The 13,758-nt window shown below is 52.1% G+C and overlaps 1 protein-coding gene across 1 annotated transcript in view; it reads right to left on the bottom strand.

Annotated features, from left to right (window-relative positions):
- Positions 1–4,573: 4,573 nt before the first annotated feature.
- Positions 4,574–13,758, bottom strand: part of LOC132231217 (E3 ubiquitin-protein ligase RNF220) — a 195,203-nt gene continuing 186,018 nt past the window's right edge. Inside the window, exon 2 of the mRNA XM_059689973.1 lies at positions 4,574–4,843. Coding sequence (XP_059545956.1) covers positions 4,707–4,843 — 137 coding nt within the window. The 3' untranslated portion in view covers positions 4,574–4,706. The remainder of the gene's footprint in view (positions 4,844–13,758) is intronic.

Here is a 13,758-nt window from a genome sequence, read left to right as displayed (position 1 = left end):
CTCCACATTCAAGGCCTTTTCCTCTGGGTGGGAACTCCTGCCTGAGGGCCACAAAGGAGTCTGGGCAACCCTTCCTCCCACCGGCCCTTCCATCTCCAGCTCCCATCTGTGTTCCTGCCTGTCTGCCAGTACACATCCAGTCTCCACCATCACAGCTTGGCTTAGCCTGCCAGAGCCCTGTCCACCGTCTCCTTCCCTCAGACATCTGCTTCTCTGCCATCGTACCCTTCCTGCCACCCAAGTCAGAAAGCCCTTCCTAGTAAGTACCCGCTGAGTCATCAGCTAAGTTCTCTTGCGTCTTCCTCCACCACTCTCTCATCATTCCCTCTTCCCACTGACCTAGTGCTAGGCCAGCCTCATCATCTGTCCCCTGGACAGGCCCAACCTCCTCACTTGCCTCCCTGCTTCTCCTCCAACTCACGCCCACACTGGCCTCCAGAGTGATTCTGCTACAGCTCAGCACCCTCATCAGCTTCTCCGGCTCACCTGTGTTCTACTTCCCCATTACCTCTAGGACAGCCCTCCAGCATCAGAGGCCCTCCTCTATCGGTCCTCAGTCGAAGGTTGCCTTCCTTGTTCTAACTAGCCGATCCTGGGGCCTAAGGGAACCCTGTGCAGGACTGGGAGGGGAACGGGCGAGGATGGGGTGAGGGAGGGTGTGTGGACATCGCCTCTGAGCTGGAGTGTGAAAGGACTTTGAAGAGTGTAAGTTTTTGCCGTCGGAGGTCTGACTTTTCTTCCTGTAGGTGTCCACCTGCCCGTGTGCCTGTGGAAAGTGGTTCTCTCGGGTGTGTGAGCTCATCATGGGTGTTGGAATGTGTGTGTGTGCGCGCGCCTGTGCATCATGTATGTGTTTGAGTCTGTGAAAAGCGGCCAGCCCTAGTTTGGGAGCTGGAAGGTCCCGCTTCTCTGTGGGCCCTGGGGGAGATCTGAAGTAGCAGCTGTTGGGGTGGGGGACACAGGGAAGGAGAGGGCACAACACCAGCCCCCCCCCCCAAGGGCTCCTTGGGGAACAACCATGTGGATGGAGGGACAGTCCCTCCTGGGTGAGGCAGAAGTGGGCTGAGGGAGGAAGGGCAGGGTAAGAGAGGAAAGGGAACGGTTGGAGAGAAGAGGAAAAAGGAAGGGGAGCAGGGAGGGGAAGGAAACATGCAGCAGAGGGGAAAGTGCTGGGGAGGAAGCCTCCAGCCTTGTGCCCTGGATGGGGGAATGCCCTCATTTGGGCTCTACCCGCCTGCAGGACTCAGTTTCCCCATCTGTGAAATGGCTGGTAAAAGGCCACTCTCAGCTCAGGGAGCTGAGGGCCGCGAGAGGAGGAGCAGGAACCAGGCGCCACATCTTTTTCCAGCCTCTGTTCTCCTCCTGCCTCGCAGAGAGCAGGCAGGGGCGGGGCAAGGGCAGCCAAGGCTGGGCCCTCCCCGCTAGCCCGCAGGGAGCTGACACGCTCCTAGGGAATTTATCACGCACCCAATTACAATGTTAATTGGCAAGTTCCTGAAATCAATTAATTCGCAAATTTTTTCCAATTAAAAATCCAGATAAATCACGAGGGCGGCGGCGGCGGGCCGGTCCAGCCCGCAGCCCGGTGGGCGCAGCGGCCGCAGGGAGGGGAGCGGGGCGGCGAGGGGAGGGGGCTGCGGGCGCGGCTGCCCTTGAACGCCTTTGCCGGCCGGTCCGACTGTCAGCGCGCCGGGCTCGGCGGGGCCGAGACAGATAAAACCATCGACCCGTCGCCGCCAGCGCTTCGGCTTTATCGATCCGACGGGAATTTCACTTGCTGTGCAGATCCCGCTGTCCGGCTGTCAGACATGGGGGGGGGGGGCGTGCCAGAGGTTAGGGGGTGCTGGGCCTGGACGTGAGGGGCACAGAAGTGGGGGAGGCAGCACAGAGACGTGAGGGGTGGTGCGGATGTGGGAGTTCGGATGGGAAATGGACGTGGAGTAAGGGTGTGAAAGTAGGGGATGCTTTGAGGGGATGTGGGGGAGGAGGGACAGGTGTAGGGTCATGGGGGTGGAGTAAGAAAGGCTGTGGGAGAAGTCACGTCCTGGGCAGTGCAGGGGTGGGGCCATGGGACAAGGCTGTAGTGTGGCCCCCACTGAGGAGGCAGAAAGCAAGCGTGGACCCCCATTCTCCAGGCCCTCCTAGGGGTGCACTGCTTTTACAAGGCTCTGCAGGTCCCTCCATCTCTGCCTCTAGTCTCTGTTCCTGTTGAGGGGAAGTCTCCCATTGGGAGCCCATTACCCAGAAACCCTCCTGCACAGGCAAGGGGTGGAACTCAACTGCAAATGGATGTCTGCCCCTTCCAGGGTGTGTGTGTGTGTGTGTGTGTGTGTGTGTGTGTGTGTGTGTGTGTGTGTGTGTGTGGTGAAGAGCATGGACACACGTTAGATTGCTTGCTTGAGTGTAAATCTTATCTTTACCATTTTATTAGCTGTGCAACCTTAGAGAAGTCCCTTAACCCCTCTGTACCTCAGTTTCCTCATCTGTAAAATGGAGTTAATGATTATTACTTACCCCAGAGAGTTGTTGTGAAGATTAAATAAATTAATGCAATGCATTACCACTGTATGCTGTGGCACATGGTGAGTGTTCAACAGGATAATAATTGTTCTTATTAGTATAGTCTTTTGTGGTAGTTTTAAGTATCCCTACAAATTCTTTGATACCCTTCCCTTCAAGAGGTAGAGCTTATAGTTTTATCCTCCTCTCTTGAGTGTGGGCTGGGCTTGGTGACTTGCGTCTAATGAATAGAGTAGACTACATTGGAAGAGATAGAGGCCAGATCATACAAGGCATGGTGGCTTCCTTCTCTGTCTCTCTCCTGGATCGCTTCCTCTGTGGGAAGTCAGCTGCCACGTCACAGGGAAACTCGAGCGGCCCCGTGGAGAGCCCCGCTGTGGAGGACCCCAGGCCTCCTGCCAACAGCCCGTGAGCGAGCCATCTTGGGGACCGCCCTGCAGTCCCCGCAAACCTTCAGAGGACCGCAGCCTCAGGAGAGACTCAGCCAGAAGCCGCAACTCCCTGCCGCTCCCTAGCGTAAGCCGTTCCTGAACTGGCCCATAGGAACTGAGATAATAAATGTTGTTTCAAACTGTTCAATTTGGGGATAACAGCAATAGATACATAATTAATCTTCCTTCAGAATTCAGCTGGGCCTGGCCTCCCTCGGGAGGGGGGCCTTCTCTGCTCCGTGCCTGGGTTGGTGGCTCCCTGAGGCTCCCACAGCTCCAGTCCTTCCCATGAACCAGTCTCCCTCCCTCAGCGTTTCCATTGCCTGGTTCTACTGACTCCCATACACTGAGCTCCAGCATTTCTGACGCACCCTGGGGTCCCCCCGCACCCTGCGCAGGGGTGAGGTGAGAGGGCAGCAGGAAGGAGGATGCTCTGGTTTGATGACTGGAGCTGAACTGGTGGGGCAGGCTGTTCTCCGTGGCAGATGGATGGTCCAAAGATGGCTGCAGCCATATCTCCCATCGCCCATGCTTTTCCATGAGCTTGCCCTGCTCCCATCACGTGGCAGTGAGTGTCCCTGCCCTTTGAATCTGGGTGGGCTAATACTGCCTTGGCCAGTAGAGTACAGCAGAGGTGACATTAAGTGATTTCTGAGGCTAGGTTCTGGAAGGTGACCCAGCTTCCATATCGTTGGGGAGAGCATTTGTTTTAGAGCTCTAAGCACCATATGAGAAGGTCAGCAATCGCAAAGCTGCCCTGCTACGAGAAAGCCCGGCCACATGGAGAAGCCGTGTGTGGGAGCTTCGGTCACAGCCCCCCAGCTGGAGTCCCAGGTGACAGCCAACATCACCACCACACATGGGAGTGACAGAGCCTCCAGGGGATCCCAGCTCCCAGCTATTGAGTCTTCCCACACCTTAGGCGTCATCCCCTCCGTGCTGTGGCAATTCCTGACGCCACAGATCCATGAACATAAGGAAATGCTTGCTTTAAACCGCCGAGATTTGGGGTAATTTGTTACACCCCTCCTCTGCTCTGTTGATAACCTGGCTCCTCACAAGGCTGTCCAGGAGGCTCCGCCCAGTTCTTGAGGCAGGGACAGGGGAGGTGGGGTAAAGCAGTGGGGGACACGCTTGAACACACTCTCAAGATTGTCACCTTCCAGACCCGGAGATTCCTAGGGGAGGTAGTGCTTACTCCCCTGGAGGACAGCACCAGCCCGCACTTCCGGTGGGGCTACCAGGCCTGCTGCTGTTGCCCTGCCCCGAGGCCCAGCGTGCAGTGCAGGGACTGTGGCAGTGGCTAATCCCTTTCTAGCTCTTGTGCCCTTTAGAGCAGTGGTTCTCAACCTTCTGGCCCTTTAAATACAGTTCTTCATCTTGTGACCCAACCATAAAATTATTTTCGTTGCTACTTCATAACTATAATGTTGCTACGGTTATGAATCGTAATGTAAATATCTGATATGCAGGATGGTCTTAGGCGACTCCTGTGAAAGGGTCGTTCGACCGCCAAAGGGGTCGCGACCCACAGGTTGAGAACCGATGCTTTAGAGGCCTGGAGAGGGGTCACTCTCCTCCAGCAGAGAGTGGCAGCACTATCCAGCGGGAGGACGGAAAGCAGAGTGGAGGACGGCAGCAGGGCCTTGCCTTCTGACCAGAGGCTGGGGTGCGGGCCAGGCGGCGTTCCTGGGACTTGGTAGCTGGAACCCTGAGTGGGATCCTCCTGGCAGGCTGGCCCTCCTGTTACGTGGCTTACCTGGTGGGCAGTTGGGCCAGCTGTTCCAGTTCTTGCTCCATATGCTCCTGCAACTCGCTGGGCCTCAGCAGGACCTGGCAGATGGGGCAAATAGGGGCCTGGCTGTCAAACAATGCTGCTGCCTTTTTCTTACCTGGTGAGGGAAGAAGAACAGACAGAAATATGAGCGGGGCTGGTCTGTGGAGGGAAACCCAGGGTCCTAATCCTCGAACCCAAACCTGCTGATGCCTCCTAGGGCTTCTTGGCTTAGAGAAAGGTGAGCCCGAGGGTCTCAGAGCTCATGAGCATCACCTCTCTTTGCAGCTCCAGAGGCTGTGGCTGTGAGCGGCACCTCCGCAGCCAGCTGCCCTTCTCAGAAACCGATCGGGACACAAATGATGCTCTAGGCCAGCGATTTTCAGCCGGTGTGCGCAAGAGTTTTCAAAACATGCAATACCCGATTATTTAGTCAGGGCACTGACTTATCTTCTCTTAGATTGTCAAATAAAAAAATGACAACACAACATAAACGGATGAACAAAAATAGAACCAGAGACATAGAAGCATCGAACAGACTGTCCAACCTATGAGGGAAGGCGGGGAGTGAGGGGCTAAGAGATCAACCAAAGGACCTGTATGCATGCATATGAGCATAACCAATGGACAGACAGCAGCGGGTGAAGGCATGTGCTGGGGGGTGGGATAGGCCAGGGAGAGGTCAATGGAAGAAGAAAGGAGACTCATGTAATACTTTAAACAATAAAGAATTTAAAAGGATAATAATAATAATAATAATAATAATAATAATAATAAAAATGATAACAGTCAACACAATAGCTTTCTGGTGTGAATGAATCAAAATTATACCTATATTTTTTTGTCAGACAGTTAAAAAATATAACATATTTTTTTGGTGTGCCACAGAATTTTAGTAATTAGTTTATGTGTGCCATGAGATGAAAAAGGTTGAAAATTGCTGCTCTAGGCAATCAAACCTTGATCACTTCATTTCACACAGGTTAGTGAAGGTCTCGGTTTAATCAGACCATCGCCCAGAATACCAGGTCCCTCTCTCTCTCTCCTGTCCCCTCACTGCTTCCACACTCCCGAAATCTGGAGAAGGAAGACAAGAGGGAGAAAGGGGATCCGTCCCTGCAGTCATTCAACAAACACTGTCCGCTGTTTACCCTCAGCATTGGGACACAAACTAGAGTCAGATCTAGTCCCTACCCTCGAGGCCCTCACAGTCGAGTGGAAAAGCCTGGAAAGGACCCAGGTACATGCCATCTTCCAGGGTGGCTTTCTCTCCCAGTTCCTCACTTTTCCCAGGGTTCCTTCTCCCCACTGCCCCTTCTTCCCTCGTTCTGCATGCTGGACGACCTTGTTCCTTCTTCTGGCCCTCATCCCCACCTGTGCCCTCCAGAATCTGTATCCTTACCCCAGGTCCCTCCATGTTCTGCAGACCCCTATATCCAAAGGCCTTTTGGATACCAATGCCTGCATATTCCCAGAGAATCTGAAACTCAACAATCCAAAAAGGAGTTTTTCCTCCTTTTCCCCCCTTTCAGACCTGCTCCCCTTCAGCAGTGCCCATCTCAGTTAATGACATTGCATTCACCTAGTCGCCCAAGCCAGTAACATTTGCCTCAACCCCCACATTTATTTAACCACCAAGTCCTGTCTGTTTTCACCTTCAATATTCCTGGAATCTATATTCTCCTGGTTCGGGTTGTACCACCTCTCACTTGGATAACCTCACTGGCCTCTGTGAGTCTCAGATTCTGGGCTCTCCCCAAAAAATATCCGTCGAATTGTGTGGTCCCAATACACAAGTGTACATGCATATACCAGTAGTGCTGGCTATACTGGCTTGGGGGCTGGCCGGGAGCCTAAACTCTGTCCCCACTCTGTCCCTGACCGTAACCAGAACACGCCATGCTGGGAAGGAGCCTGAAGGTTGCCTAGTACCCCCTTGGGACGCCTAAACCCCCTCCCTTGCCACTTTCCCCACCCAGGGCTCCGCTGGCCTCTGCTAGTAGGTGTAGGGTTGAGGAGCCCCATTCATCCAGAAATATCCCTGCCTATCCATGTGAACTTTAACTGTAGAAAGGACTGCTTTAGCCTAAGCCTGGACTTTTCTCTCCGACTCTTCTGCCCACTGGGGCCCAGAGAAGGTCAAAATCAGTTTGCGAAAGAATAAGCTGTGCCAGTGATGATCAAGATGGTTGCCTGCGAGGGTTGCCAGTTTAAAAATATGAGATGCCTAGTTAAATTTGAATTTCAGATAAAGGATGAATACTTTTTAGTGTAAGTATGTCCCAAATGCTGCATGGGACTAAAAGTGATTCATTGTTTTTCTAAAATGCAATGTGCCTGGATGCCCTGTATTTTTATGTGCTAAATCTAGCAATGCTATGCCTGCGGGACCTCCCAGGTCTGGCTGAGCACAAGAACCCGCCTCCCTCTGACACAGCCTCCCTCTGACACAGCCTGAGAATGACCACAGCCTCAGGATGACCACAGTCTCCCTCTGACACAGCCTGAGAATGAGCACAGCCTTCCTCTGACAGCCTCAGGATGACCACAGCTCTCCTGGATGCCTGACTGAGTCGTCTGAGAGCTCAAAGGAAGGGATAATTCATTCTGGGTATGTGTCTTGAGGAGTTAAACAAACAAACAAAATGGTTAACCAAAAAAATGAAATTTAAGTTGTGACTTAGAAGTGTTCCAGGCAGAGAATGGGAGCAAATGAATGAGTTTTGAGTTCCTTGTGGCAGGGACCATTTCTTATCCATCTTTATATCTATAGACAATTGAAAACAGACCTGACATAGACTAGGTGCTCAAAGATGAAGCAAGGGAGAGGAGAAGAGGAAGGGAGGGAGATGAAGAAGGAAGAGCAGGTTGTGCTGGAAGCCAGATGACTTTCGCAGAGTTGGGGTGTCAGCTGTGGAGGCTTTGTTTGTGCCAGGATGGGGAAGGTAAGGTTCTATCTAGTCTGTGTGGCTAGGTCTCTGAGGAGGGCAAGGGGCCCTGCTGATTCTGTGTCCTGGCTGTGCCTCAGATGCTCAGGGGTCAGCTGGCAGGCAGCTCTGAGTAAGAGAAGCCGGTGTAGCGTTGGTCTGGGAGTGAGGAGATGAGGATTTGAGTCTTAGCTCTGCCTCTCACTCTACTCAGCCAGAGAATCTCAGGGTGAGTGAGACCCTAGATCAGCCGTGGGCAAACTACGGCCCGTTTGAAATGAATAAAACTATTGAGGAAAAAAAAAGACCGTACCCTTTTATGTAATGATGTTTACTTTGAATTTATATTAGTTCACACAAACACTCCATCCATGCTTTTGTTCCGGCCCTCCGGTCCAGTTTAAGAACCCATTGTGGTCCTCGAGTCAAAAAGTTTGCCCACCCCTGCCCTAGATAGTCTCCAGGCCATTACCTATATTTTACAGATGGGAAAACTGAGGCTCAGAACTGGAAGGGACCCCTGTGCTTAGTTCTTGACCTCATTGCCTCATTTATTTGTAAGTTCAGCAAATATTTCTTAAACAATTATTCTACTTCAGGAATTATTCCAGGAGAAACTGGAATTCAGAGATAAATAAAACACACACTTGGCCTCAAGGAGATCACAAACTAGTAGGGAAGCCAAAAGGGAAAGTTAGTGATTGCAGCCAGTGCAGCCCTGGTCAGGGCTGAGGGGGCATGACTGGGTACTCTGGGTGGGGCAGGAAGGGGCAAGAGGACGGCTGCTAGGGGCTAGGGGAAAGATGAATAAGAGAGTTGACAAGGCTGTTGAAACAGATCACTGAGGCAAGGCTTAGGGTTTAAGGCGGGGGGAAATAGAGAGGAGACTGGAGAAAGGGGGATCCAAGGCGTGGGGTCTGCCTGAGGTGGAAATATGAGGCTTTAAGCCCCTTTTGGCTTGGAATGCCAACTCTGGCTCTTCGGGCTCCTAGAGCCCAGATTCCTCCCTCAAGCCTGGCACCAGCCTTCAGCATCCCCATACACCCGTTCTCAGTTCATCTGTCTTGCTGCCACAGAGATCTACTTTTCTGAAACAGAAGCATGGCCTCAGTTTCCCTGTTGGGACAATGGCCCTCTTCCTGACTCCCAGCATCAGGAATAGCATTGACAGAGATCTGCGGAGGAACCCCGCAGCCTATGCTCTCCATCCCAACCCCATTTTCTCAGGGGTTGGAGTGGCAGGTGTCAGCGTGGCCATGGGCCTCCTGCTCCCCTCCCCCGCTGTGTTCCCTATAATTTTATATTGAGACCTGTGGTCATGACGTGGGTTTTACTGCACTAACGACATGGCCTGCCCAGGTTTAATGACAAAATCCATACTCTGGCCCTGGGCCTGCTCCTCGTTTGCATAATTCCCAGAATACAGCTCCCTGAAGCTTTTGACCTGGGCCATTACAGTGGCCATAAAATGGGCCATAAAACTGCTGGGGATGGCCCAGAGGAGGGGGCCGTGGTCTTGCGGGGGTGGGAACCAAGTCCTCAGCCCCCTACTTTTCCTCGGCCTGGGAGGAGGCATCCTCTGGCTCTCCCCTTCCACAGTTCCCAGGCTGGACAGGCCTCCAGAAGTCCTTAGCCCAGCTGTCCATCAGATGCAGAAATCACAGGTAGGCAGACCGAGCCCACCAGCGGCAGGCTGTCAAAAAGCATCTTCTCCTTGAGCATCCCTTCCTCCTGCCCTCACCTCCGACCCCATAGCTGGCCAAGCCCTGTGCCACAGGTGGGTCTAGGTCATTTCGGCCCATGTTCTATCTTGTCCCTCTGCAGGAGGCCTAGTTCCCCAGGGAGGTCAGGAGCCAGTCTGAGCAGCATGGTGGGGAGACACGGGAAACATGAGGGGATGGGGACAGGGACGGGGACGGGCTGTCAGTGCTAAAGATGATGAATGGAGGAGGTGAGGCAGGAGGCCCGGTGTTATCGGCAGTAGATGGCGGGTGCGGGCGCTCGCCGCTCCTGCTAATCCCCGGGCGCTGCCTCAGCCCTTGCACTGATAACGAGGAAATGGGACTGACAACAATTTTTAGCTGAGAGATTCTTCACCAAAATGCCAGGCGGCCGGAGGTCTGACAGCGCCTGATTGAGTGTGTGAGTGTGTGGGGGGAACGCCCGCAGCCCCCTCCCCTCCCATGCAAAGATGGATCGCTCATTCCGCCTCCCGTCCACATTCATTACCGCGCCTCCCTCCCGCCACCCCCGTTCCCACGGCACCTGCCACCTCCACTTCTCTGCCTGCCGCAGGTATCCCTGGGAGCACGAGGAGAGCGGGGAGCAGAGGGCACCCTGACCCTATCCTCAGCTCAAAAGGCCTCGAGGCGACTGCAGAGTCAGGCCCTGCCTGGAGGCTCCCTGGCTGTGTGACCTCTGGAGGGTCTCTTTCCCTTTCTGAGCTGCCGGAATACCTTCCCCAGCAGAACACAAGAGGCTTCAACAGGAAGTGACTGGCTGTGGCTGTGAGGGGGATACAGGCAGGCTGAGGAGAGAGGGGAGGTCAAGCCAACTAGCTGTTTCCTTGCCTAGGCCAGACTCTGGTGGTCCAGCCCTCAAGCCTTGGAACAAGGCCTTGGGCACCTGGGGTCCCAGTTCAGCCCTCTGCTGCCCCCCTCTGTTGGGAACTTCGGACCATTGGGAGCAGGCAACTCCAGGGCTGGCACAGCTGCTCCTAGGCCACCTTCCACGGGAGGCCTGTGAAGAACTGGACACTGGAGGATGAGGGTCTCGTTCAAAGGGGAAGTCCTGTCCTAGCTGGTCTGGCTCAGTGGATAGAGTGTCAGCCTGTGGACTGAAGGGTCCCAGGTTTGATTCCGGTCAAGGGCACATGCCCAGTGGGGGACATGCAGGAGGCCGCCGATCAGTGATTCTCTCTCATCGTTGATGTTTCTATTTCTCTCTCCCTCTCCCTTCCTCTCTGAAATCAATAAAAATATATATTTAAAAACAAAACAAAAAAACAAAGGGGAAGTCCTCCCTTCTTAGGTCACTAATCCACCTTTGGCCCTGCGACTCCCCACCATGTGATGGCCTCTCTGGCTTGGCCTGTTTGGTTTTGTCCCAGCTCTGTTGCACGGGCTTCCACTCCTACCTCTCTGTTTGTTCAAGCAGCAAATCCCAGCGGCACGATCTTTCCTCTACAGACCCTAAAAGGCAGGGCTTGACTGCCTGGTGTCTGACATAGGGAGGAGGAGGGTTAAAATGAGGGTGAGGGTTAACCCTAAAGACAAATGGCAATGGAGGCTGGAACTTCTAAGAGTATGTACGTGTGTCTATGCATGTGTTTGTATGTATACACGTGTGTGTGTGTCCTGTCCTTCCTCTCCCTGCACCCCCAGTAGACGGGCCTCCATTTCCTAGTGACCAAGACACAGAAGAACCTTCAAGCAACATTCAGTGGAGTCACTTCTTAGTGGCTGTGAGGCCTGGAGCAAATCACTGAACACTTCTGAGCTTGTTTCTTCTTGTGTGAAACAGGGATAATAACGACTAACTCCTAGGACTTTCGTGAGTATCCAGTTAAATCAAGGCTGCGGATAGGTGATGAGTCATTACTATCTCCAGGAGGACACTAGCACAGCTTGTTGTTTGTGCCTGTGTTGACCCCATCCCAATACCAGCCTGGCTTTGCCCTGTATCTGGCCTTCTTCCCTGCTATGATCAAGGTTGGGCATCACTCGGTAGGTAGGTACCTGGTCCTTTTGGCCTCCATGGAGTTCCTTCTTCTTATCCATCCGTACCCATATACCCATTTAGTGGTTTGTATGTCAATATAGCCGTCCATCCATTCCTTTATCCATAATAACAATAACTGTTTATTGACTTGTTATATGTTAGGCTGTAGGGTTAGTGCTGCACACATTTCATCTCATGTAATCCTTGCACTGGTCCTGTGAGGTTAGGTTTATTATCACTACCACACTGATGAGGAAAAGGGAGTGCAGAACAATGACGTGACAGAGCTAAAAGGTTCAGAGCAGGGATTTAAATCCAGGTATTTCTGACTCCAAAACTAGTGCTCTTAACCAGTGTGGCTGGAGCAGGGAGAGCGAGGGGCAGAGTGTTGAGATATGATGATAGAGAGGCCAGGTCCTGGAGGATGCTAAAAATTACATTAATGATTTTTTTTAAACATACAAGCGAGAAGCCATTGCAGAGTTTTAAGCAGGGAAGTGATGTATCAGACTTGCATTTTAAAAAGATCTTTCTAACGGCAACTGCAGGAGGCTGTTGAGGAGGTTATCTCACTAGCTTAGATGAGGCATAACAGTGGCTGGTCCTGGCACGATGATGATGATGGGTAACAGAAGCAGGTGGACTGCACATGGGGATAAAGGACAGAAAGGAGTCAAGGATGACTCCAAGGTTCCTGGCTTGTGCAACTGCTAGACCATTTACTGACTTGTGAACAGGAGGATGAGCAGCGGTCTTGGCAAGGAAGCAGATGAGCTCTGTTTTGGATGTACTCTGTTTGAGGAACTAAGACATGTTGACGTCCGTGTGAAAATGCTGAGGAGGCACTATATGTAAGGCAGGGATCATTATGGACCTGGAGACATTGACATATAGATAAGAACTGAAGCTCACTACTGCATCCTCCGTGACTAGAACAATGTCTGGCATGTGGTAAATAGTCAATACATCCTTATTGAATGAATGAATAAAAGAATGATGTTAGGAGTAGGTGAGATCACTTGAGGAGAGAGTGTACAGTAAGAAGAGGTTGGAACAGAACCCTAAGTGTAACTACAACAGGTGGAAGAAGTTTACGTCAACAAAGACTAAGAAGGAACAGCCAAGAGGAAGATGAAAACAAGTGTGATGTCATTTAAGTGAAGAAGGGAGGACTTCAAGGAATGGGGGGAATGTTATGGATTGGGTCACATGCTGCTGAGAGGTCAAGGATATAGGGTATAAACAGTGTCCCATCCACCCATCATATCCACAGTACAATCACCCGTCACTTCATCTATTCTTCATCCATCTAATTGCTCACCCATTCTCCCCTCTCACGCATCCCCTTCCTCCTTCTCCTCTCTCCAGGAAACCATGATTGGCACCTCTGCTGAGTGTGGGGCAGGAAGAGTTAACATGCTGACAGACGGCATTTTTTACCTTCAGTCAATATGAACAAGGCCCCAAGACTATGATTCCAAACATCTGGATTTCATCAATATGTGATCTGTCATCGTATATTGGCATTCCCCAGTCCCTGCGCCAGAGCAATGCGGCTGGTTTTATTAATACGTCAAATACATTATCCGTGTAATACACTTGTCTGGCTGGGGCCTCCCGCTGGGGCGGGGCGGCGGATTTGAATGTATGATGAATCAGTTTGCATTACATGTTCGTAAGTCATCATTTGTCAGGATTAATAGGCATCTCTGGTCGAGGAGGTGGGGGTGGGGCGGGCAGAGGAGAGATGTGTGTTTAGCTGTGGCCCGTGCTTATCTGCCAATGCCCAGAGATGCCCTGAGAACAGCTGTGCACCCTCCTGCCCAGACCCCAAGGCAGTGGCTGGTACTCGAGGGGTAGAGGTGACATTTTTAGCATTTCCAGAGTCACTTGGGAACCAAATAGACCTATTTGTCTCTGCTTTGGGCTTGCCAAGCAACCAAAAGGGATATGGCAGGGACCATTTGCACAAGCTGGCTAATTCCTACTCATCCTTTAAGACTCAGAATTCCTTCTTCTAGGGAGCTTTCTCTGGCTTCCCCAGACTTCACTAGGTGCCTCCTTTGTGCCTCTATGCTACCTCTAGTCACACCATGTTATAATGGCCTAATCCGTGTCTATCTCCTCCCTACACCATACACTTCTTGAGGGCAAGGAGTAAGTTTTTTACTGCGGAAGCCCCAGCATCTAGCAGAAGGCATAGCCCAAAGTAAGAGAATAGTATTGTAGTAGTAAGGGCAGAAATCAAGAACTGTTCCTTGAATGAATGAGTAATGATCCCTAACCTTGTTAATCCCATCCCCCTCCAAAGACGCAGATGTTAGCTGGGAGATGTGGGGTTTTCTCGGATTCCCTGTCCCCACCCTGACCCTGGTCTGGTCATCTC

The sequence above is a fragment of the Myotis daubentonii genome, chromosome 3 (genome assembly GCF_963259705.1).
Source record: "Myotis daubentonii chromosome 3, mMyoDau2.1, whole genome shotgun sequence".
Lineage (NCBI taxonomy): Eukaryota > Metazoa > Chordata > Mammalia > Chiroptera > Vespertilionidae > Myotis > Myotis daubentonii.
Note: the sequence above shows the minus strand (reverse complement) of the source record. Positions and strands in the feature narration are given on the sequence as shown.